This window comes from Carassius carassius, chromosome 44 (assembly GCF_963082965.1).
Source record: "Carassius carassius chromosome 44, fCarCar2.1, whole genome shotgun sequence".
Taxonomy (NCBI): Eukaryota; Metazoa; Chordata; class Actinopteri; order Cypriniformes; family Cyprinidae; genus Carassius; species Carassius carassius.
In genome coordinates, this window is record NC_081798.1 from 14,772,806 (window position 1) to 14,795,421 (window position 22,616).

General features: G+C 38.3%; 1 protein-coding gene across 1 annotated transcript in view; it reads right to left on the reverse strand.

Moving 5' to 3' along the window:
* The window catches only part of dnah1 (dynein, axonemal, heavy chain 1), a 40,541-nt gene extending 17,925 nt beyond the window's left edge, over positions 1–22,616 (reverse strand). The window contains exons 1-46 of the mRNA XM_059537549.1: positions 22,455–22,616; positions 21,862–22,002; positions 21,327–21,419; positions 19,764–19,833; positions 19,523–19,685; positions 17,929–18,052; positions 17,584–17,716; positions 17,249–17,407; positions 16,667–16,910; positions 15,958–16,115; positions 15,637–15,848; positions 15,262–15,557; positions 14,803–14,953; positions 12,505–12,695; positions 12,189–12,414; positions 11,987–12,106; positions 11,477–11,559; positions 11,196–11,337; positions 10,949–11,104; positions 10,608–10,806; positions 10,138–10,391; positions 9,172–9,384; positions 8,872–9,036; positions 8,660–8,781; positions 7,400–7,505; positions 6,684–6,863; positions 6,321–6,461; positions 6,029–6,192; positions 5,717–5,827; positions 5,299–5,593; positions 4,941–5,054; positions 4,701–4,850; positions 4,444–4,530; positions 4,110–4,296; positions 3,801–3,892; positions 3,577–3,731; positions 2,805–2,982; positions 2,523–2,717; positions 2,265–2,384; positions 2,030–2,188; positions 1,757–1,864; positions 1,520–1,660; positions 1,270–1,430; positions 1,015–1,172; positions 613–786; positions 62–240 (exon numbers count right to left, since the gene is read on the reverse strand). Of these exons, the coding sequence (XP_059393532.1) occupies positions 62–240; positions 613–786; positions 1,015–1,172; positions 1,270–1,430; positions 1,520–1,660; positions 1,757–1,864; positions 2,030–2,188; positions 2,265–2,384; positions 2,523–2,717; positions 2,805–2,982; positions 3,577–3,731; positions 3,801–3,892; positions 4,110–4,296; positions 4,444–4,530; positions 4,701–4,850; positions 4,941–5,054; positions 5,299–5,593; positions 5,717–5,827; positions 6,029–6,192; positions 6,321–6,461; positions 6,684–6,863; positions 7,400–7,505; positions 8,660–8,781; positions 8,872–9,036; positions 9,172–9,384; positions 10,138–10,391; positions 10,608–10,806; positions 10,949–11,104; positions 11,196–11,337; positions 11,477–11,559; positions 11,987–12,106; positions 12,189–12,414; positions 12,505–12,695; positions 14,803–14,953; positions 15,262–15,557; positions 15,637–15,848; positions 15,958–16,115; positions 16,667–16,910; positions 17,249–17,407; positions 17,584–17,716; positions 17,929–18,052; positions 19,523–19,685; positions 19,764–19,833; positions 21,327–21,419; positions 21,862–22,002; positions 22,455–22,604 (7,320 nt within the window). The 5' untranslated portion in view covers positions 22,605–22,616. The remainder of the gene's footprint in view (positions 1–61; positions 241–612; positions 787–1,014; positions 1,173–1,269; positions 1,431–1,519; positions 1,661–1,756; positions 1,865–2,029; positions 2,189–2,264; positions 2,385–2,522; positions 2,718–2,804; positions 2,983–3,576; positions 3,732–3,800; positions 3,893–4,109; positions 4,297–4,443; positions 4,531–4,700; positions 4,851–4,940; positions 5,055–5,298; positions 5,594–5,716; positions 5,828–6,028; positions 6,193–6,320; positions 6,462–6,683; positions 6,864–7,399; positions 7,506–8,659; positions 8,782–8,871; positions 9,037–9,171; positions 9,385–10,137; positions 10,392–10,607; positions 10,807–10,948; positions 11,105–11,195; positions 11,338–11,476; positions 11,560–11,986; positions 12,107–12,188; positions 12,415–12,504; positions 12,696–14,802; positions 14,954–15,261; positions 15,558–15,636; positions 15,849–15,957; positions 16,116–16,666; positions 16,911–17,248; positions 17,408–17,583; positions 17,717–17,928; positions 18,053–19,522; positions 19,686–19,763; positions 19,834–21,326; positions 21,420–21,861; positions 22,003–22,454) is intronic.

The window sequence follows — 22,616 nt, forward strand, 5'->3', positions numbered from 1 at the left end:
AATAGGTGGAATAGATAACACATGACATATCTAGAAAACTGAGACTTATTAATGGTGGTACCTCTATTTTCACAGCCTCTGCCATCAGGATGCCCTGGAAGACTTTTGAGAGGTCCCTCAGGTTGAACGTATAGTGGGATTTAGCAGGTGTGGGTAGGAGAGCAGAGGTAAGAGTGGAGTACACCCTGATGGTGGCATCTACTAGTGGCTCATTAAAAGGTTTGATTTCTGGAACTTTCTCTAGAAATCATAGATGCAAAAAGAGTTTGTGTGAGAAAACCCATTCTGCAATATACAGTATGTCAATATAAGCTCAGTATTTATCTTTTCAGAAATATATCAGTAACTTATATTTGTAAATATCAATAAGAAATTTGACATTTAGTGGTTTAGTCTTTCTCTTCGTTCTCTCTGTCTATCTTTCTGTTTCTCTCCCTGTATCAAGCTTACTGCCTGGGTCCTTTTTACTCATATTTCCATCTGTAAAAAAATAAATCAATAAATCAAAGCATCAGTCAAAATGCGACCAAAGCTTATGACAGATGTTTCCTGTTGAATACCCACATTGAAATACATTCATATCTAGATGCCCACATGATGACTGTCACTCACCCATCCAGCTCCCCAGGATGGTGGAAAAGATCTTCTTCTTGCTGGCGTCCTCCATTTCAGGGAAGGACAGGAAGTTGAAGTGGCGTGTGAAGCGCTGAGTGATGGGGTTCCTGCCACCACCAGGAGGGCCCATGGCACACGCAAAGTTTATGTCAACAAGGTTTTTAAAGGTCCCTTATAAGCACAGAGGATGAATCAGAGTTTGTACAAAGTATTTTTGTAGGAATGCTCCTTAATATGTTTGAGGAAACCATGGATTCTTTGATGAACAGAATGACCAAAACTATAGTATTTATGTGAAATAGAAATCTTTCTGTTGCTTTTGATCACTTTAATGCATCTTTGTTGAATAAAAGCATTCATAAAAAATAAAAAACAGACTGACCCAACTTTTAAACATACCTATCTGTTTTCTGTCATACCAGCCTCCGTGATCCATCCACTGGCGCAGCAGTTCAATGGGAGGCTGAGCTCCGTATGTTTCCAGCATGGGCATGTTAAGATCATCAATAAAGAAAATAAAATATTTTCCCAAAGGAGGCCCAAACACACCTTTACGTCTGCAAGTAAGTATATGTATATGCTAAAAATCTAGTAATATGTACAGAGAAAAAAATTAGCAGTAACAGACTGATGAAAGGAAGAGACGGGAAGAACCTTCTGTCAAGTTTGCTGTCGATATAGTCTTGAGTCTGGTTGGCGGAGGTGCGAGCAGAGAACATTAGGAAGTGAGTGATGTATTCAGCAGGCATGTTCTTGAGAAGCTTGTCTGATATTGTCAGGGTCTTTCCTGTGCCAGTTGGCCCAATGCACAATACCTGATAAATCAAAAGAGGAAACAAGCTTAGCAGCACATGCACATGACATTAACATGACTGCATGTAGACTGAGAGTCAAAACTACCCACAGGCTTCTTATTGGAAAGCAGCATGTCTATCAGGAAGGACATGCGAACAGTGTCAACTGTGGGCACAATGATGTCAGAGTAGCTAGTTTCTGGGGTGATGACCACTTCCTGGGCATATTTCATCCAATTGACCCACTGAACCTGAAGCATTTGAAAATTATTTAATTTCTTTTAATCAAAAGTATATCTCAAAAATGGTTTGTAAATTAATTAAAATATTCAAGAAAACATTCTCACCTTCCTCTCTTTTCCATCCTCCTCCTCCTCCTCATCAAAACAACTTATTCCTGCATCGTCTAAATTGTAATCGTATACTAGTCCTTCCTCAGGGAAACCCAGTTGGACCTGAAAAACAAATAAACAAGGTTTGCAAAATGCAGCTCTGAATGAATAAACTTACAAAAAGCAATACAACTATTTGAATGCTCTGTGGCTCTTCAGTTTAATTATCTACAGATGCAAATTGCTGATAGCACTGAGCTTCATGATAAATGTTATGCTACTATTGACCTTTTCTTCAACCATCTTGCCCCTGAGCCAAGAACTGAAACGTTGGCAGCTGGCAGCGTCTCCTGTAGCTCCAACACTCCATATGAGTGAAAAGATAAACCAGGGCTCAATCAGCTCCTGCAGCCGAGACAGTTTCTCCTGGGAAGGGGGCTTCTTACCCTGACCACACACACAAAATTCAGTTTAGCCATGAATAAATTAGTTTAACCACTGTAACACTAAGAAATTCTCTGACCTCCCGTGGGATGAAGGGCTGAAAGAAACAGTCCATCAGTTTGAGCAGAGAGCAGGTAAGATTGCTGTCCATGGAGGTGATCACCTCCTTCACTGATTTTCTGACAAATTGGATGGAGTCCTGAGGCAGCACAAAACAACATCTCAAAACCTTGATAGACAATGAACTACATACCTTACAATATGTTCACTTTTATATGATCAACAGATTTTGATCAGGCTGTAGACCATATAAACTAAATACTACAGGACCGATCACCTGTAAGAACCTAGTGAAGAGAGAGTTGAGCTGATCTGTGTAGGGCTGAAACATGTCAGGGATTGTGCATAGCCAACATTCTGTGAATGGAGTCAGACCCAGAATACTGGGCTCAAGATATACCATGCCACAGCGAGAAACCGTGGCAGGAGATGCCACTGCCAAATCCTGCACCTCAAACATCATGGTCATCACCTGAGGGCCAACAAGAAAAATAGAAAATTATTATTATATTTACACAAAGGAGGTACAAAACAGAGCTATTAGCAGAAATTCTCATACGTCAGAGAGTTTGATGATCTCTCCAGAGCTTAGACACAGTTTCTTGTTGTCATCCAGAACCGTGTTCAAATTCTCGATCCACACAGCATCCACAGGTCCATCAAACATGTACCACTTCTTCTCCTGGTCCATAGAGGCAGCTCCATCCCGAATGAGACAAGACAGTATACCATCTGTCCTGTAATTTAACAGTTTGTGTCCTTTTAACAACCTTTATTTGTATTTCTTGCGAGATCTTTAAGGGGGCATCGGATGCCAATTTATTACTTTAGGGTCTTCATGAAATATCTGCAACACACTTTGGTGAAAATTCCCCAATAGTCATCTAAAACAATTCCTTTGTACCTTGTCAGAAGCAGCTATGTTCACAGCAATCCATTTTGGTGCATGTCTCTTTAAATGATAATGAGTTATTGCTCACCCCACCCCTCTCTTCCGTTTTTTGTGTATTCAGAAAATAAATAAATAATTAAAACACAGCTTACAACTGTCTGATGGACAGTCCATGACATCATACCGCTCAGAAACCCAAAACAGCTTGATAATTGAGATGGTTTAGTTTTTTTGGGGGAAAATTGGGGAAACAAGTAGTGAATGGATTTTTATTATTGTAGAGTGGTTGTGTCCACACACTGATAATATGCAAACACCATGTAAAAGTGAATTTTGCATCCAGTTATACCAAAATTGGATAATATAAACTCAGGTCAACAAAGCGCAACCAGACAACCTGTACAGCACTGTTATTACAGTAAATTCAGAGTGCACTCACCATTCATGAGTAAGCTGATCAAATTCTCCATAAAGCTGCCCCATAGTGATGGATTTGGGGTTGAGTATGTAGGTCTGTACAGACTCATATTCTCCTCCACTAACTGAGGGTTGGCCTTTCAGGGCGGTCATTGCTGTTCCCAGGACTTCATAACACTGTAAGTATGTTAGAGTGCAAATAAGTGAATTCCAAAATTAGAATTTGCCATTTTTGTTGCCGCTTACCTTTGTTTTACCAGAGCCTGATGGTCCTACCAACATTAGACCGTGTCTGACTACAGTGGTCTCATATAATTGAATACACTTGGTTATAAACCCTGCAAGACATGAAAAACACAAACAATTAATTTGCTGACTAACCAGTTTAGCTTTCAATATGATTTCCCCTCCAAATTATAGTGCTGGAGCACATAGACATAAAAAATATTTAGCACTAACTGATAGTAATTCTACCAATTGTACATAATCAGTTCGGTAAGAAATATGATTTACTATTGTTTTCTTATAAATCACATGATTCTACTGCACACTCACCATCCACATCTTTAAGGCATTTGATTGCACAGACCTTCCTGATGGACTCTTCTAGGGTACCATAGTCTATTGGCTCTTCACGGATCTTGGGGAAGAGGTCTGACACAATGCCATTGAAGAGCTTGAGGTCGTCCTGAAGGAACTTTGGTACATTGACATCTCTGATGGCCTGCAGGCATATCAGCTCCTGCATAAATAATACAATTCGTTCAGCAGTAGATGGTTATATATCTGTGGTACTTTAAGAAGAGATTCAATTGCAGAAAAAAAAAATCAATAACTTTGTAGAATACTGCAGAGCAAACATGCATACAAATATTGTGTATCATCAAACCTCATTCATATCAGGATTTTCCCTCTTCAAGTTTCCAGCGGCAGAGATCACAGTTTTTACAGCTCTCATCCCAAAATCATAGTGGTCCTAATTGACAACATGCAACAAAGTGAATTTCACATAAAACAAATAGATGAAGTCTGAAGAACAAACAGAAGCAAGCAAAGTGTATTTTTCTTTTTCATTCTTCTTGTCTGACTTTTCTATATGAAATTCCCCCTCAAAACATAGCTGCACTCATGCCACAAAAGTCAAACCTGTGAGCTGAGCTGTTCTGAGGACAGTTTGAATGTGCTGGTGATTTTTTTGGACAAGAATTTGGCATCACTGAAGCCGAATGAGTAAAGAGAGATCTCTGCTATCATGGCGTAATCAGGGATCATCATTGCCACAGGACGGAATAGAGCCTAAGGAACACATACAATATGTTATCAATCAGTCTTTTTTTATTTTGACCTTTTACATTGCTACTGAGGAATTCCATACATTTCAATTACCTTTAAATTATCTGGTAGTTCAGTTCGACCAGCATAACCAGGATTCATAGTGATGAAGACTGCACAGGATGGAACAAGAGGGATTTCCATGCCTTCAAATACAAATCTCTTCACCTGAACACAACAAACAGGACATCAGGTTTTCCACACATTTTTACCATTCATTTTCATGATTTTCTAGATAAATAAATAAAAATAAGGATAAGAATTAAAAAATAATTTACTAGATATGATGTATGATAAAAGTATTTTATTTATTTATTAAATAAATAAAATATAAAAACACTTCCCTTCTGTCCTTACCATGCACATATTATAGTGTTTAAACAGTAGGCCTCAAGTGTGTGATTTTACTCACTCTTTGCTGTTGGGCTTTTTGGATGGTTGTGATTTGTTGAGCCACAACTGATAAAACCTCCACATCAATTCGATTGAATTCATCAAAGCAGGCCCAGGCCCCTGAACTAGCTAAGCCTTTGAGGAACTTGCCCATGGCTATGAAGTCCAGCTGATCAGAGCAGTTAAAAACTACAGTCTGGATGGCCAGAGCTTTGCCCAGGTCTTTAGTAGTCTCTGTCTTTCCTGTACCCGCAGGGCCTGCCGGGGCACCTCCAAACTTTAAGTGAAGCGCACCAGTCAGGGTGAGGTAGCACCTGTGTTATGGGCAAATACTGTATATCATTTTAATTTCTAACAAAGAAAGCATCCTGTAAAATACTTTTCTTTGAGCATATGTACAGCTACATATAACTGTTGTTCTGTTTTCTAAATGTCACCTGTCTGTCAATGGAGTGATAACAAGTCGTCCTGAGTTACCAAGGTACTCATAACCATACAAGAACTCAGCATTCACTGCTCTGATGTACAGGTCATCACGCCAGTAATATCTATGAAAACACAAACACTAACACATGTACAGTAAACTGATCTCTCTCTCTCTCTAATATATATATATATATATATATATATATATATATATATATATATATATATATATATATATATATACACACACACACATACACACTTTACAAGACTACTATCAAAATGTTACAATTTACATATATTTAGATTTTATATTGTATAACCTCAGTTGACTGATCCACTCAAAGTCATTGACACTGGACACTTTCTCCTCAACCAGCTTTGCTGCCACATCTTTAGCATGCACTTCAATCACAATGAGTGCTGAGAGTACCATCCGCTGCATCTTTGACAGACGACCACGCACCAGCTGCACCAAATCTCCCAACTGTTTGGACATATACAAACACACACTTTAACTTAGATCCAATGTTTCCTAATCATAATTTACAATATTGTACTGCACAAAACATCCCCAGGAATTGAATTTTTTGCACTGTTGTAAACAGTACGTGCCTGTGTCTGTAGCTGTGGATAAAGCCGATCTGCAAGGTCTCCCTTATCCAGAGACTCTGACACCTCTTGGGTCCAAAATGTTTGACAGCCAGCGATCACCACCTGACCAGGCCAGGACAACACCCACTCTGTACGAGGACGCTGCAGAGTTGAGACTTCATATCAAAACATTCACTGACAACATAAACTACTTGTTATTATAAGAGACATTGTATTTAGGCTGTAACAAAAAATCTAGTGCATTTTGTAAATCTATGGTGATTCATACTGATTAAAGGGCCATTTACATAAAACAAACAAACAAAAAAGATGTTTTAGCTATGCACTTTGTTAAAAATCACTGACTTAAGAAACAACACTTACCTCTACATAGGCTTGCAGTGAACGACTAATGTTGTCTCTTACACTGGCCTTCATGGAGTTCTCCACTTCCCGCAACCAATGCTCCACATTCCCAGAAGGAGACACCGGGACAGACAACTGGACTTCCTCTCCCTCAGCAGAGTACATGTGTGTGATCAGCAGATCTGACTGGAACTTGAGCTACATGTTGTACAACAGATTTCAGAATTTCTGACATTAATTGAACACTACAGTATATGTGGTGGGCCTGGACCACAAAACCAGTCATAAGTGGCAGTTTTTTTTAATTGAGATTTATGCATCATATGAAAGCTGAACAAATAAGCTTTCCATTGATTTATGGTTGAGATACAATGGTTTGCAAATCGGGAATTTGAGGGTGCAAAAACATCTAAATATTGAGAACATCGCCTTTAAAGTTGTACAAATGAACTTCTTTGCAATGCATATTACTAAGCAAAAATAAATAAAATAAATAAAATATTTTCATGGTACATGATCTTTACTTGATAACCTAATGATTTCTGGCATAAAATAAAAATCTGTCATTTTAACCTATACAATGTATTGTTGACTATTGCTACAAATATACCTGTGCTACTTATGACCTTAGATCCACAGTATTATATAAACCAAAACGTTATTTTCTGCCATGCTAGTAATATCGTAAACATATTACAGCAAACAAGACCTGTTGTATGCAAAAAAGGACTCACCCGGGCAACGTTCTCAAAGCATTTGCGGAGATGTGGCTGGACTGCTGTTGGATCTTTAGTCTGAGATAAAATCTCCAGCAACTCATCATCTGATAAAAAGTAAAATCTACAACCAGAAAACAAGAGGGTTCTTAAAGGGGTCATATGATGCTATTTAAAATTTTCTTTTCTCATTGGAGTGTTGCAAGCTTTTGGTGCATGAAGAAGATCTGTAAAGTTGCATAGACTAAAGTCTCAAATCCAAAGAGATATTCTTTATAAAATTTAAGACTCTGCCACGCCCCCCTAAAACGACTCGTTCAAACATGACCCCACATGTCTACGCCACTATGTGGAAATATTTGTGTAATGCCGCCCAAATGTTCACGCAAAGAAAGAAGTTGTGGTTTCAGTAACCGCAGTTAGTGTTGAAGCAGCCAGGCTGGCTGCAAAAGGGAGTCAATCCCATAGACTCCCAATGTTAAAATGCCCAACTTTACAGCAGAAAAAATTACAGCCTTTACAGCCTTGTGCAAAAAATTATTTTGGTCTACATAGCTAATTTTACCCTTCATGACAACTGTGAGGGGGGTGAATTTTTTTATTACTCATCCGTTAAAATTATATTAAGCCTTAAAGTTCTGCATAATTAAGGGCTTGGCCACTAGAGTGCTTTAACCACTGGCGCATGCTAGGTGGGCGTGGCTTCAGCAACCAGCTCCCGCCTTTTTGACAATTTTTGATTACCCCAGAGTTACGCGCTGCCAAGATGGCTACGGCACGCTTCGCCCACTTTTGGTTTCAAAAACACTCTTCGGAAACCTATAGGTGACGTCACAGACACTACATCCACATTTTTATACAGTCTATGGTTATGACGTGTGTTATGTGCCGGCTTTTAGGAGTAGGGCCACAAAATCACCTCCATTCAAAATGTGAAACAAACAGTCTTCTTGTTCGGGCTTCAGTTGGCAAATGCCGAGAATATTCTCCACAACAGAGCGAATAGCATCCCGTGTCTCTATGTCCGCTGTCGTTTTCGATTTCCCTAACCTAAACTGCAATATTAAATTCAGCGCTTATGCTTAGTTTAGCATCTACGTCACGGCTCTCAGCCCACCCTCTGTTCATTGATTGGATGGCTGGTGCAGAGCCAGAGGAAATCTGGGAGCTGGTTTGATATCTCAGACTGAGTACAGAAGCGAACTGAAATTGAGCAGAAGTACGAAGGCTAGTCCTTGCCAATTGTTTAATAAAACCATAAAAATGTGTCATTTTTACCTGGGGAAGGCACTTCGTTTGGTCTCCAGGTATTCACTCAGTCCTTTCTGAACAAGTTCCAGTAAATTGTTACAGTCTTTGAGACTGGCCAATAAACGTGGTTCAGGACACACCTCAATCACCTGGACTCATAAAGACAATCACATCTCAATTCTTTGGTGAACCACTGACAAATCAAAAATAGTATGATTAAGTAGTCTGACCATGCTCACCTTATTGTTATCATGGGCAGCCTTCATGATCTTCCTCCAGGTGCGCTCCATGGTCAGATACCTCTTTCCTTCCACAGGCAGCTGCCGGTTGATGTCATCAGAGCTGAAAATAGGTTCCATGTACAGCCACGACCGCTGACAGATGAGCCACTCTTCTAATACTTCCTACCAGCAGAATACCACAGTCACACAAAGACTTTTAGGTACTGTTTTTGGTGTAGACACCTACAACTAAACAAACATCCAAAGGTACCTCATCTTGTGGATTTCAGAATCATACCTGCAGGATTATTGGCTTACCTGTGTCATTTTTAATTTACTTTCCCATTTGCTGATTCTCTCCTCAAAGGGTTTTTTATATGGGGAGAAGGCCATGCTCTGAGTCATTACAATGTGGTCATCCAGGAGCTGAGAAGCTTCGTCTGGGCTCTTCAAGATGTAAGTCCCTGTCTCCTTATAAGGCATCACCTCAAACATCACCGTTGACCATTCCTCCTCCATCTTTATCAGAGCCTATGTATGAGAGCAGAAAATAATGTCATGTGACATAATATCTACGTGGAATTGTTCAGTTATCCAATTCAGGAAAAAAAAGTATCAACCAGCAAAAATGTTCCTGTGATATTGTTATTAATTTATATAATTATCGAAGGGCTAGAAAATATCTCATGAAATATGAGTCTAGTGCCTCTAGATACAATGTCTTGACCTAAAGCAGCCAGAATTTTGCATTACGATCTGATTTCAGCCACAACTGTACAGACACCCCTACTGTAGCTTTGGAATGCAATGAGCCCCATGGTGCAGCTCTTCCAGTTGGCTTAGTGGGTCATGCAGCGCTGCTCCACTTCTGGCCTTAGTGGTCTTTTGTGGTGTAGCACTACCTCAGGGTTCAATGAACCTTAACAAATGATCCCACAATATATTGTAATTTCTAATAAATAAATAAATAAATAAAAAATTCCAATCCAACGACAGACAAGATGAGCTTCTGATAAAACTTGGCTGTCTATGAAGAAGAAATGCAATGAATAAATAAAATATCTGTAGCTTTAACAAAAGCCCTGAAGCTGTCAAAAGTCCACTAGTTGATGCAAAACTTCAACTCACAAATAAATGGAGATATCTGGTTGCAGGTAACACTGAGAAAGAGTATACAGTACATCGCTTATTTTCATATACTACCAAACACACAGTGTTCTTATGTGCCTCATAAATACAAAATACATCTTAAAAACAACTCCATGGGACAAATACTGCACTCACTTGCTCAATAGCATATTCTTTTCCAGCCTCCTGAGCCACTTGGGTGATTTCCTCTGCATGATTTTGCAGGCCCAGCTCCAGACAAAGGGAAAAGGTGAGGTTCGCTGTAGATTTTATATTCATGTTAATACGTTCAGAAAGAAGTTCCCAGTGGCGGTTCCGCATGCCAGGATTCCTCAGGCCCCGGATCAGGGGAATGAACGGACGGAACTCTTCAATCTTAGTCCGGATTTCAGATGCCACTTCTTGACAGGCTGAATAGAGTCAATAATGATAAAAACATGTTTTGAACAGTATGACACGAACACATAATGCATATGTCTAAACCACAGCTTTTTCTTCTCCTTTTATATTTATGAAAATTTCAACTTCACTTATAAAACAGGAAAACATATCTCATTCTTGATGCTAGGTATGACACAAAAACATACAATATTAGTTTGTGTCCTCTAACATTGTTTCCTACTCACCAGGAATGTCTTTAAACTGTTTGACACACTGGTGCATAGTCTTGTAAGCATCATTGACATTATTCTCCAATTGTTCAGGGTTGATGGCTGACAGCGGGTCATTGAGCCAGCTTTCATGCCAACGCAGCCAATCAGATGTTGTCTTCCACAGGTCATAAAATGGCTGAAACTCTTTGTTCAGCTTCTGTAGCTCGGTGTACTACACCAAAACCATAAAACACGTACCAGAGATTTTTCAGTTTTAATGTTCTTAGAAAAAGTATGGTCTCATTAATGTCATAGAACGAAAATAATAAAACAACGAATCACTACACACAAATTCGCGTGTAGAGTTAACCTACATTAGAGACTGGTTTGCCAAAGAGTCGTTCACGGTTGTTGTAAAGCTGTGCCATTTCCTGACACTCTTTCAGCTGCTTGCTCACTCTCCGCACCTCATTTGCCACCTCATGCGCTCGCCCGAGGTTTGTGTAACCAGATAATCCAGCCACCGTCATCTGAAAATAAAGAGAGGTGACTTAATAGCAATGCAAGGAGTGACCATCTATTAAAGGCAAAACCTCTCATTCTTGACTTTATGAGTCTGACCTGCAGGACATTCAAGAGATCCAGGAAGCCGTTTTGATCTGCAAGCTGGTTCTTAAGGAAGCGTTCTTCATCCTCAGCATGTTGGGCTTTCACTCTCTCCATCTGGTTCAGGATCATCCAAGGCCAGGCCATTGCTGTCCACCTACACAACATTTAGTATTTAGGAGCTCAGCTACTGAAGAAATGTGATATAGATGTGTAGAATGGCTAATTTTAGATGAGTTAAAAGCAACTGTGTTAAAACACGACTTAATTCAAAGTAGAGGCAATGATGAACTCACTTCTCATTGACATCCTCATCGGAAAGACTGTACAAGAATTCATCTGTTAGATCATAATCAGACATAGCTTTGGACAAACACTCCTGCAGGAGGCCATTAGCAGAGGAAGACAGAGAAAAAAGTAATTCAGAATTAAATGCAAGAATTCAATGAGGATTTTTAAGCTTTAATCAAGTTGGAGACTTTCAGCAACAGATGCTGATGGAATGGCAATGGCGACAGGAAGTCAAGTGTTTACTTCTATTGCCAAAGGACAGAAAAACTACTAAGCAGCAATAAAGTGGATGGCATGACAGATCATTTAACCATTTGACAAAGTACAAAAAAGTAATTTAAAAAGCAAGACGACATGGACTATCAAAATAAGGAAGATGTGGCCAGTGAGTATTGCATGTGCTCTGATTAGCCACATGGTGGCACCGTTTTCTGTCACTCTTCCACTATCCATTCCCAATAAAGGCAAAACACAAAGAATTGCGTTAATAATAAATAATAAAACAGTGACTGTACTTCATGTGCTTTGAGTTGCTCAGGGAGTAATTTCATCCATTCTCTCTGATCTATGAGCTCCTCAATGCAGCTTGGTTTCTCCGACAGCTTTCTGCTGATGGCTTTACACTCTGTACTTGCCTGAAACACACACAATATTACATTACAGCTATCCATTCAGACTTGATAAAACGGTTTCTAGTCCTAATGAACAATGACTCACATCCTCTATCTGTTGACGCAACCTCAGAGCGAGACGGTCCAGCACTGCACTGGCGAGGGCCCTGCGTTTCTTCACTAAGCTTTGCCGAACGGCCTCCACACTGACTTTGAAGGGACCGATGATGATGGCAGAAGGGATGGAGTGATTTAAAAGTTCCACCTCCCTCAGATGCTCCAGGACTTCCTGCTTCACTTCCTGAACGGTCTGGTTCTCCTGACTGTGCAACCTTCGAGACACGCAAATATAAGCAAAAGGACAATCCTTGCTCTGTAGTGTCTCAGTTCATAAAACAAAACAAAACAATATAAAGATTTACTTTAGAAAAGTGTTGATATCTGAATTGTGGAGCTCAAGGTGGCATTCATATTGACGAGCATAGGATCTGAGAGGTATGATGGCCTGTTTCAGGGCCAAACTGATGCTCTTCCTCAGATTGTTAACATCAGGTTCCCACAAGGCCACTGTATCTAACACATATCCAACGACGAGCAAGTTCTTCATTACAAACTGAGAGAATGGAAAGGAACAAATACAGAACAAAGCCCTCAGAAATTTCATTTTAATAATTTAATAAGCATTTTTACCACATAATTCTGGCTTTGATTAATAATGTAGTCGTTAAAAAAATCATTAAATAAAATACAAACCCGATTCCCAAAAAGTTGGGACACTGTACAAATTGTGAGTAAAAAAGGAATTGAATAATTTACAAATCTCATAAACTTAAATTTTATTCACAATAGAATATAAATAACATATCAAATGTTGAAGGTGAGACATTTTGAAATGTCATGCCAAATATTGGCTCATTTTGGATTTCATGAGAGCTACACATTCCAAAAAAGTTGGGACACTTATTAGGTCAATTGGCAACATGATTGGGTATAAAAAGAGCCTCTCAGAGTGGCAGTGTCTCTCAGAAGTCAAGATGGGCAGAGGATCACCAATTCCCCCAATGCTGTGATGAAAAATGGTGGAGCAATATCAGAAAGGAGTTTCTCAGAGAAAAATTGCAAAGAGTTTGAAGTTATCATCATCTACAGTGCATAATATCATCCAAAGATTCAGAGAATCTGGAACAATCTCTGTGCGTAAGGGTCAAGGCCGGAAAACCATACTGGATGCACGTGATCTCAGGGCCCTTAGATGGCACTGCATCACATACAGGAATGCTACTGTAATGGAAATCACTACATGGGCTCAGGAATTCCAGAAAACATTGTTGGTGAACACAATCCACAATGCCATTCGCCATTGCCGGCTAAAACTCTATATCTGTATCTGGAAAGGCACCATCAATGCTGAAAGGTATATCCAAGTTCTAGAACAACATATGCTCCCATCCAGACGTCGTCTCTTTCAGGGAAGACCTTGCATTTTCCAGCATGACAGTGCCAGACCACATACCGCATCAATTACAACATCATGGCTGTGTAGAAGAAGGATCAGGGTACTGAAATGGCCAGCCTGCAGTCCAGATCTTTCACTTATAGAAAACATTTGGCAAATCATAAAGAAGAAGATGCGACAAAGAAGACCTAAGACTTGAGCAACTAAAAGCCTGTATTAGACAAGAATGGGACAACATTCTGTGACGAGTCAGCTGCCTTTTCCCTGATTGTCACCGGCACCCCGTCCTAAATCGCCGCCCTTCACCAGGCTCCCGACTGGAGTGGGTGTGTGAGAGGAGGGGCGCTGGACGAGTCAGGGCTGGCGGCGTGTGATGGGGCACACCTGAAGGAAATGGAGCCTCATCACCGCCGCTGTTTAAAAGCCCAACGCGCCTCTCCTCGGGAGATCGGTCTCTTCCCCGTGCATGCACACTGGTGTCCTCGTGGGCCCAGGAAGGGTGCGTTGAGGGACTCCCGCGCCACTAGAGACGTGAGCTACAGGACCCGCGATCCGAATGAGAACCGCACCCGTTTACACGGCCGTCGGGCCAGGATGCCGGGCCGTACATCCCCTGCCAGCGCCGCGGCCAACGAGAGTGATGCGGCCGCTAGAGGAAGCCGCCGCCCCTCGCGCCCCGGACCGAAGAGGGGAGCGCGTGAGGCCGCCGGACTCCGCCCCTTACCTGGACCCTTCCTCCATGAACACTGCCCGACCTACACAAACCCCGCAGCACGACGAGGACACCAGACTCCCTGTTTATTTTGGACACTCTTCCCCTTTGGCCACTTTTATCCCGTTTTATTTGATTTCTGTTAATAAAAGCCTCTCCGAGGCCTGATGCCACGCCCACTTCCTTCACAATTCCTATTCCTAAACTTGAGCAACTTGTCTCCTCAGTCCCCAGACGTTCACAGACTGTTATAAAAAGAATAGGGGATGCCACACAGGGGTAAACATGGCCTTGTCCCAACTTTTTTGAGATGTGTTGATGCCATGAAATTTAAAGTCAACTTATTTTTACCTTAAAATGATACATTTTCTCAGTTTAAACATTTGATATGTCATCTATGTTGTATTCTGAATAAAATATTGAAATTTGAAACTTCCACATCATTGCATTTTCTGTTTTTATTACATTTTGTACAGTGTCCCAACTTTTTGGGAATCAGGTTTGTAATTTCTTCATAAAAATGATTTATGTACAAGCAATAAGATAGGGAACCTTGTCTAGTTGAGGTATGTTGTGTGTGGACAGGATTCCTTTATCAAACAGGTTGATAACGGAGGTCTCAAAGCTCTCTAGAGGAGTGCTGTAACCAACACCATTCTGATCAAGGACCAAATCCACTGAGAAAAGGGGTTTCTTTTTTGGCCTGCATAAAATAATGTTGGATCATGGATAAGTTACATATACAGTAGTATAAAACAATGGCACTCAATTGATCTTATTTAGATCTTGTTTTTTGACTCCAAGGCTACCCTTTATCTATAGATAAGCTGATATGTTCCTCTTAATATACAGTATATGTAAAAAATAAAACAATTTAATGTTGTAGTACAACAGAACCACCGATTTAGATTTTATAATTTAAAGAAAAGAAATGTAATAAAAAGCAACATCAAACATAATCCTATAAGCATATTTAGGAAGCAGTAACCACGATAATGAAAATGCACATACTTGTATGGGCTGTTTATGAGATCAGGGCCCCAGGTCAGATCTTTGGGGCACTGTAGGACATTGTGGCAAGCATCGAGCAATAATTTGGCTAAGCTGACCAGGGAATCCTGCACCAGGAACCTGAGTGTGTCCTGCTGAATGCTGCGTATCAGTGCCATCAAGCGACACAGTTTAGACATGTGATAAACATCCCAGTTGGAAACAGAGAGATTGTACCAGTCACGACTTCCATGCAGACTAGACAAAATCCCAGTACATAAAGTGTCCAGCCATGACTCTTGTAGAAACAACTGGACCTGAAGGAAGACAAAGAATGTATGATGACACAGAGGCACATTTGTATGTGTAAGTGTGTACTGGTGATAGTTTGTATACCTGTGCGTGTTTCTGAGACAGTGCCGATTCAAACTCCTCCAAGCTAAGTGACTTTGTGAAGCTGACATGAAACAGACTCATTTTTGCCACCCTGTTGCACTCTTCTCTCACTGTGGACAGCACAGTGATCACCTCAGGCTTAGTGAGCAGAGTATTAAAGACAAAAGCTGCACGGTTCTTCTCAAAAGGATAGTCAGGCACTGACACAAGGCCTAGAAGTAAAGGAGACAGCACATTGTGGGTGGGCCCAAAAAATAAATCAACAACATTAAATCCCAGACTGTATAAAAGTCTCCTTTCTTTTGATGTCCATTTCTCTACCTTTCTCAGGAACTTTCTCGAGTTCATTTTGAGGAATTTTGATGTGGGGGAACTCTTCTGGGCTTTCCTGTACCACCTTATCAAAGCACATCTGGTTCATAGTATGAACGTACTCAAAACAAAGCTCTTCCTCCAGCTCCATCACACACTCCTTTAGACTGTATAGACACATGTGTTCATTGAAAAACAAACTAATTCAGCAGACATCAGTAATTGTTTACAGAATTATATGCTGCGTTTTCTGGAATTGCACATCTGGTGTGGATGGAAGGTGCAGATGATTTTTATAGGAAACTCTTAATATTTTCATTTAATGTCTTAATGATACAATATATATATATATATATATCTGCAGATGCATAAAAATCATACACTGTAAAAAAAAAAAATAATAAATTCAGACCTCTCCAACTCAAATTTTTCTACTGATTGATGATCACATCTATATTTTTCAATTGGCCAAACTGAATTAGCGTAAATTCAATTTTAGAAATTAAATTAGGCAAATTGAATTTTTTTTTTACATTTTTACTGTCATTGTTGAAAAGAAAATCTTACTCAGCACAATTTTAAAAGGTAAGGTATAAAACATATAATTACAGGGTGTTTTTGGCCCTCATATTTAAATGTTTTATGTCATTTTAACATCCTTGCATACATTGAAATGTAAAATTATATTTGATCCTATTATTATTTAAATTTTTCTCACTGTTTAAATTGGAGGCCTGGTGTGGATACTGCATAATTTCGGATGCGTTTTAAACTGGTGAGGTCAAGGGTGGGGGTGCCACTCCAGACTAGCATACAGTCAACTGAAAGATGGTACAAGATCATGGCCTCAGTGTACTGTCTCAAGTCCCGGGCAAACTGGACCCTCTGGGCAAAGATACGGGGGTCCTCTGCACAAAACAGCAGCCTGATCCTGGGAACCCAGTATTGCATTGACAAAGCCCCTTGGGAAAGAAAGAAAACATAATGAAATGAAACACAATGGTTTATGAAAGTCTACCTACATCACTGAGTAGTAAAACACTCAAAACACGTTTTGTGGTTTGCAGCCGATGTCTATTAGGTTTTATGCTATTTATATGATATAAAATTCTCTTTAGTAGGCATCTATAAAATATTTTATTTGCTTACATTCTCTTCTGGGATGAGCTTATTATGTGACAATTTAATTACTTTGTACTTTCTAACAAGAAACTCATCAAATTCGGGGAAAAAGTGTTCTTCAAAAGGATTCATGAGGTGTTTAAAATAACCACAGTTCATGAATGGTTATTGAACTTGCCTTCTCTCTGTCCTCCATTCAAAATAGGTTTTCCATCAGAATCGCGAACCCATCCATTACAGTCTGCTTTATGCACCAAGTACTCCTTCTTCTCTTGGCTGTACTGTAACACCCCAACCAACTGCCAAGAATACTCCAAAGCTGGGCTTTCTGGATCCACTACATGGCAAACACATGAAGAACAGACATTACATTTTTCCCACATGTGCCCATATGGCTCCCACTGGATGGGCTATAAGATTAATTTATTTTCAGAATGAACTACAAGACAAATGATGGGATCCATTCGACTACAATATGTCAGGTATTTCCAGAGGGTTTAAACAGCACTGTACCAGGTGAGATGCTATTTTTTGTTGGCAGCAAGGCTTTGGCAGGAACAGGTTTGCGGTCGATGGAGCCTTGCTCATAACCTAAAGCCAGCCATTCCTCTGGAGTACGGGAGTCAAAGTCCTCATTGTCGAATATCTGTTGTTACACAAAGTTCTTTAGACACAAAATGAGCCACTTATACAAAACACACAATTACACAGCCAATGAAACAGAAAGACACATGATTTTAAACTGAAGCATCTACATGGACACCGAAATGAGGGTAAAAGCCACAAGGAAACTGGGACATTAAAATATGAATATTTAATAAATATTTAATTTAAACAGTATACAAGAACATGAATGACCTCCAGATACAGGTAGTTTGAAACTGGTGGACTCGTCTCATTTTTGAGCATCAGCTGGTTGGAATCAATGCCTCGCTCTGCCAAAAGATTATTGATATCCAACTTCTGATACTCCCTCCTACATCTGGAAATTAAAACAGACATTTACAATATTGAAAAATGCCTTTATGTAAAAAAAAAGAAAGAAAAAAAATCTAATCTAATATCTAGTATCAACCAGTGCTAAATGAAAAAAATAAATTGTACTCAAAATTAAACATAATAGTATCAAAATAATACTATATTTAAAAAACTTAAATATACACTGTTGTTGAAAGGTTTGGACTCAGAGTCAGGAGGATTTTTAATATTTTTGAAAAGAAAAATATGCTAACTAAGGTTACATTTATTTGATAAAAAAATACAGTAAAAGCAGTAATATTGTGAAATATTATTAGAATTGAAAGAAGAACATCTCAGGTTGCGTATGTAACCAGGTTTCCTGAGAAAGTGAACTCAACTCGACACTATGGAAACACTTGTTTGTGAAAGGTATCTGAAGCATGTGTGCAAACACACCAATTCTATTGCCCTATGTAGTAGTTTCTGAATATTTTCAATGCTAAAAACATTTTCTAACATCTCAATATTTCCCTTGATCCATGCCCTTTGATTGCTATTTTTGGTGTCCAAGAGGTTGTGGATGAATTTTCAATAAAGTATGATAATGTTCTTGCCTTTGCCTCATTGATAGCTCGCAGACAAATTTTAAAGCACTGGAAGTCTTTTAAACCTTCTCCCACTGTCAAGAGGTTAGAAGATTTGATGTCTATCTATATGTTGAAATATTTAATTGTATTTATTTATTTAATATTTAATTCTGTCAAGAATACACCATTTATCTTGGCAGATCTGTCGTATGTTTTTTAAATTAACCTATGGATACAACTCATGATTATTTTTTTTATTTTCATCATATTTTTATGTAAATGTATTTAGCCGCATTGATATGGGTGCTAATGTCTTTCATTATTTTATTCTCCTCATTGGGGGTGGGTTGGGGCTGGGTATACTGAAGGTTTTGACTGTTCATGTCCACCCTCAGTAGCTGTTAAAAAATGTCTACATTTATTAATATTGCATTGTCCTTTGTATATTCCAAATAATAATAAAAATAAAAATATTGAAAACAGTCATGCTGCTTAATATTTTTATGGATAAAATAGTTTTTCAGGATTCTTTAATGAATAGAATTTATTTGAAGTAGAAATTATTTATAACATTATATATGTCTTCACTGCCACTTCTGATCAATTTAATAAATCCTGGCTGAATAGAAGTATTAATTTATTTGAAAAAACTGTACTGTATTTTTAAATGATAAAAATCTCAACAATTGACTATTTACAACACACCTTGAGGCCACTCTTTTCAAGTGACTATTTTCTTTAACCTGGAATAATTGTATTCTTTTTATTTTTATGATAAAGCATGTCAAGCATCCTGTCTATGCTGGCATCTATTTTGCTTAACAAAACAGACCTGAGGCTCATTTTTGGGTTGTGACCCAACAGTTGAGAAGCATTTGTGTAAGATGTTTATCTGAACCGCTCACCTCTCAATCTCAATCTTACGGGGCACATGTCCTGTGGGGCAAACATAAGGCACCTGAACTTTTGGACAGTAACTTCCAGGGTGGAAGTCTGTCTCCTGCTGGAGTTCATGCCATTCCTCCTCCATAGCACTGGGTGGGACAGGAAGCATTCTCAACATAGATTCTAATAAAAAACAAAGATAGAATAATTAGTATAATTAGTATCTATTTAGTATAATTAGATTGTTGTTTGATTTCTTACTTTTGTGGGACTTGGACTTGTTTCCTTCCCGGCACAGTGAACTGGTGCTCACTGGGTCTTCCGTATATGACTAAAAACAGTAGAATTAGTTTTGGTGATCATATTTAACAAAACAAGTTGAGTATACTTTTACTATATGTTTTTATTTACATGTATGAATAGGTAAGGACCTATATTTTCCACAATGCAGAAAATCTAAATGAATTGCAGAATTCGGTCATAAATATAGAATTTATACTGTATAATGTGCAAAACTGTATGTTCAACATTTTATTTGACATTAATTAATTCATATGTTGTACATTTGTGATAATGTGTATCATAAAACAGAATATAAAAAAAAATTAAAACAGACAACACAGAATTTATTGTAAAGATTTTTATATAATACTTTATATTGTTATTTTTAGCAATTCAATTTATAGACTTTGATCAACCTGATTAGACAATTGATGATTAAACAGAATCAACAGAATTTAATTCAAATGCAATCCAGAAAAAAATCCACAAGAAAAAAACAAAAACAGAATTGACCTATCGTAAGCCCCGCCCCCCTTAGTTACTGTTGCTCCCTCGGACAAACAAACGGAGATGCTCAATGTCTCACAGTGACAGCTGTCAAGGTGAAAACCTTGTCTCACAATGTTTTTGCATAATTTTGGACACAAAATTGCCACTATTAAAGTGGGAATTAAATATTCCATGGAGGGATATATAAAAGATTTTAATATAATTGTGGGTAACTCAAAGCGAGGGTTTACAGATCACAATGCAAGTGGGAGTCTCATATTACAGTCGCCATGATCACAGATGACAACATACAGGATCAACACTGTCCATGTATCGCAAAGTACATTTAACTAGTTTAATATGGAAAGGCACTGAAATGTAGATCTTCGTTTATGTGTTTTTGACACTGTACATGACGCGAGAACAGATCGCTATTTAAGTTTGTAATAGCATTTACTTTAACGTTAGCTAGTTTAGAGATACCTTGCTGAAACGCAAGATGACATTAATGTTCTGCTTGAGAAGATAAAAAAATGTCCCTTAATGAGAGTATGACAACCAGAAAATTTACTTTTTGTCTTCACTGGCATTGGGGTTGAATGCTTAGGGACATTTTGCTCTGTTTTGTTTGGGTTTTGGAAATGTAAAATTGCCCATCTTCTCAGGATATTTGGAATCAGTGTTACAAGTACCACATCGTTTTTCCGTTTTTGTATTATAAACACCATCAAACGGATGAAAGCTTTGGATCTTCCAATGTTTCTCAATGGTGCTGAAGCCTAAAAATGTCTGAGTTCCACTCCCTGTGCAACTGATACTAGACTGCCATTGGCTTATCTATGTTCAAGGAGAGGGGGTTACCGATAGGTCAATTTTGAAAACAAAAAGTACAACGAAACTTATAAACAATGAACGAATACAACGACAGATTTGTAAGAAAAATTAAATGGATTTCATAGGGCCCTAAATGTAAAATTAAAAATGATAGAAATAATCAGTGAAAGAAGAGAAAGATTGGTTTACCGGTTGCAGGCTTGCTCCTGGTTTACTTACGAGATTTGTGAATATGACGGGCAAAGGGGTCAGTTTGTGTCTGTGATGTCCTCTAGGATGAATCATCTTAGATATAGATGTATGGTTTTCTTTCTGTTTTTTTTTTTGGTCCATAAAAATAGAATTTACTGTATAACATGCAGAACTTAATGTTTTGTTTTCTAAAAAATGTTATAATATTTGTGGTGTTAAATGTGTATCATAAAACACAGAATACAAAAAAAGAACAAATAAACAAACTGGAATTTAGCAAAAAAAAAAAAGAAAAAAATAAAAGAAAACATTCTAGTTTTGTAAAAGTTTAATATAATATTTTATACAATTTAAAAGATTATATATAATATATATATATATATATATTCAAATTTAATGAAATCATTCAGACATAATTTAGACAGAAAACACAGAAAACTGATTTCTGAAAGAAAAACAAAGAAACAATGGAATCTGGTAAAAAATAAAACAAAATTCCATGAGGCCCTAAATGAGGACATAAAATGATACAATCATTAGAAGAAGAGAAAGATTGATTTACCTGTTCTTGTTGACTTCTGTCTGGTCTTCTACCAACAGATGAGGTGGCACTCAACGCAGGCAGTTCATCCCTGTGACCTCCTCTTGACACCCCTGGAGGGAGAGGATAAATCCTCTCAGATCCAAATTGATGGTTTTCTGCCTGTTTTTGGCCATAAAAACAAATGTTCTATAACATGCTATTTGACAATAATAAATAAATGAAATGTTTTGTTTTCTAATGTAATGTTTCTTATTTGTTATGTAAATGTGCATCATAAAACACAGAATGCTAAAAAAAAGAAAAAAAAAAAAACAATGAAAAAAACAGACAACACAGAATAAAAAACACCATAGACTTAAACTGACGGAATGTTTAAATTATAATAGTTCACAACTATTGGAGTAATATTTCTAAGCAATTTAGACTTATCAAATCTATCTATCTATCTATCTATCTATCTATCTATCTATCTATAAAAATTAAGCCTTAAAATCTTCAACTTCAAGCTTTAAAAACTAAGGTTACTGATTATTTAATCTTCTTTAAGAACACCCTTCAAACTACAGTCTTTTCTGTCTCAGGCCAGTAGAAGAGATTTAGAAGAGGTAAACCTGTTGCCGCTTTGGTTCTGGTGCACTGATGAGAGAAGAGGCGGTGTTTAACGGGGGAAGTCCGTCTCTGGGACCCTCGCTTGGCTCAGCTGGACGACGGGGACGAAACATCCCGAAATCTGGATTTTTGTCCGGCTGTTTCTTCTCCATAACTGCTTATCC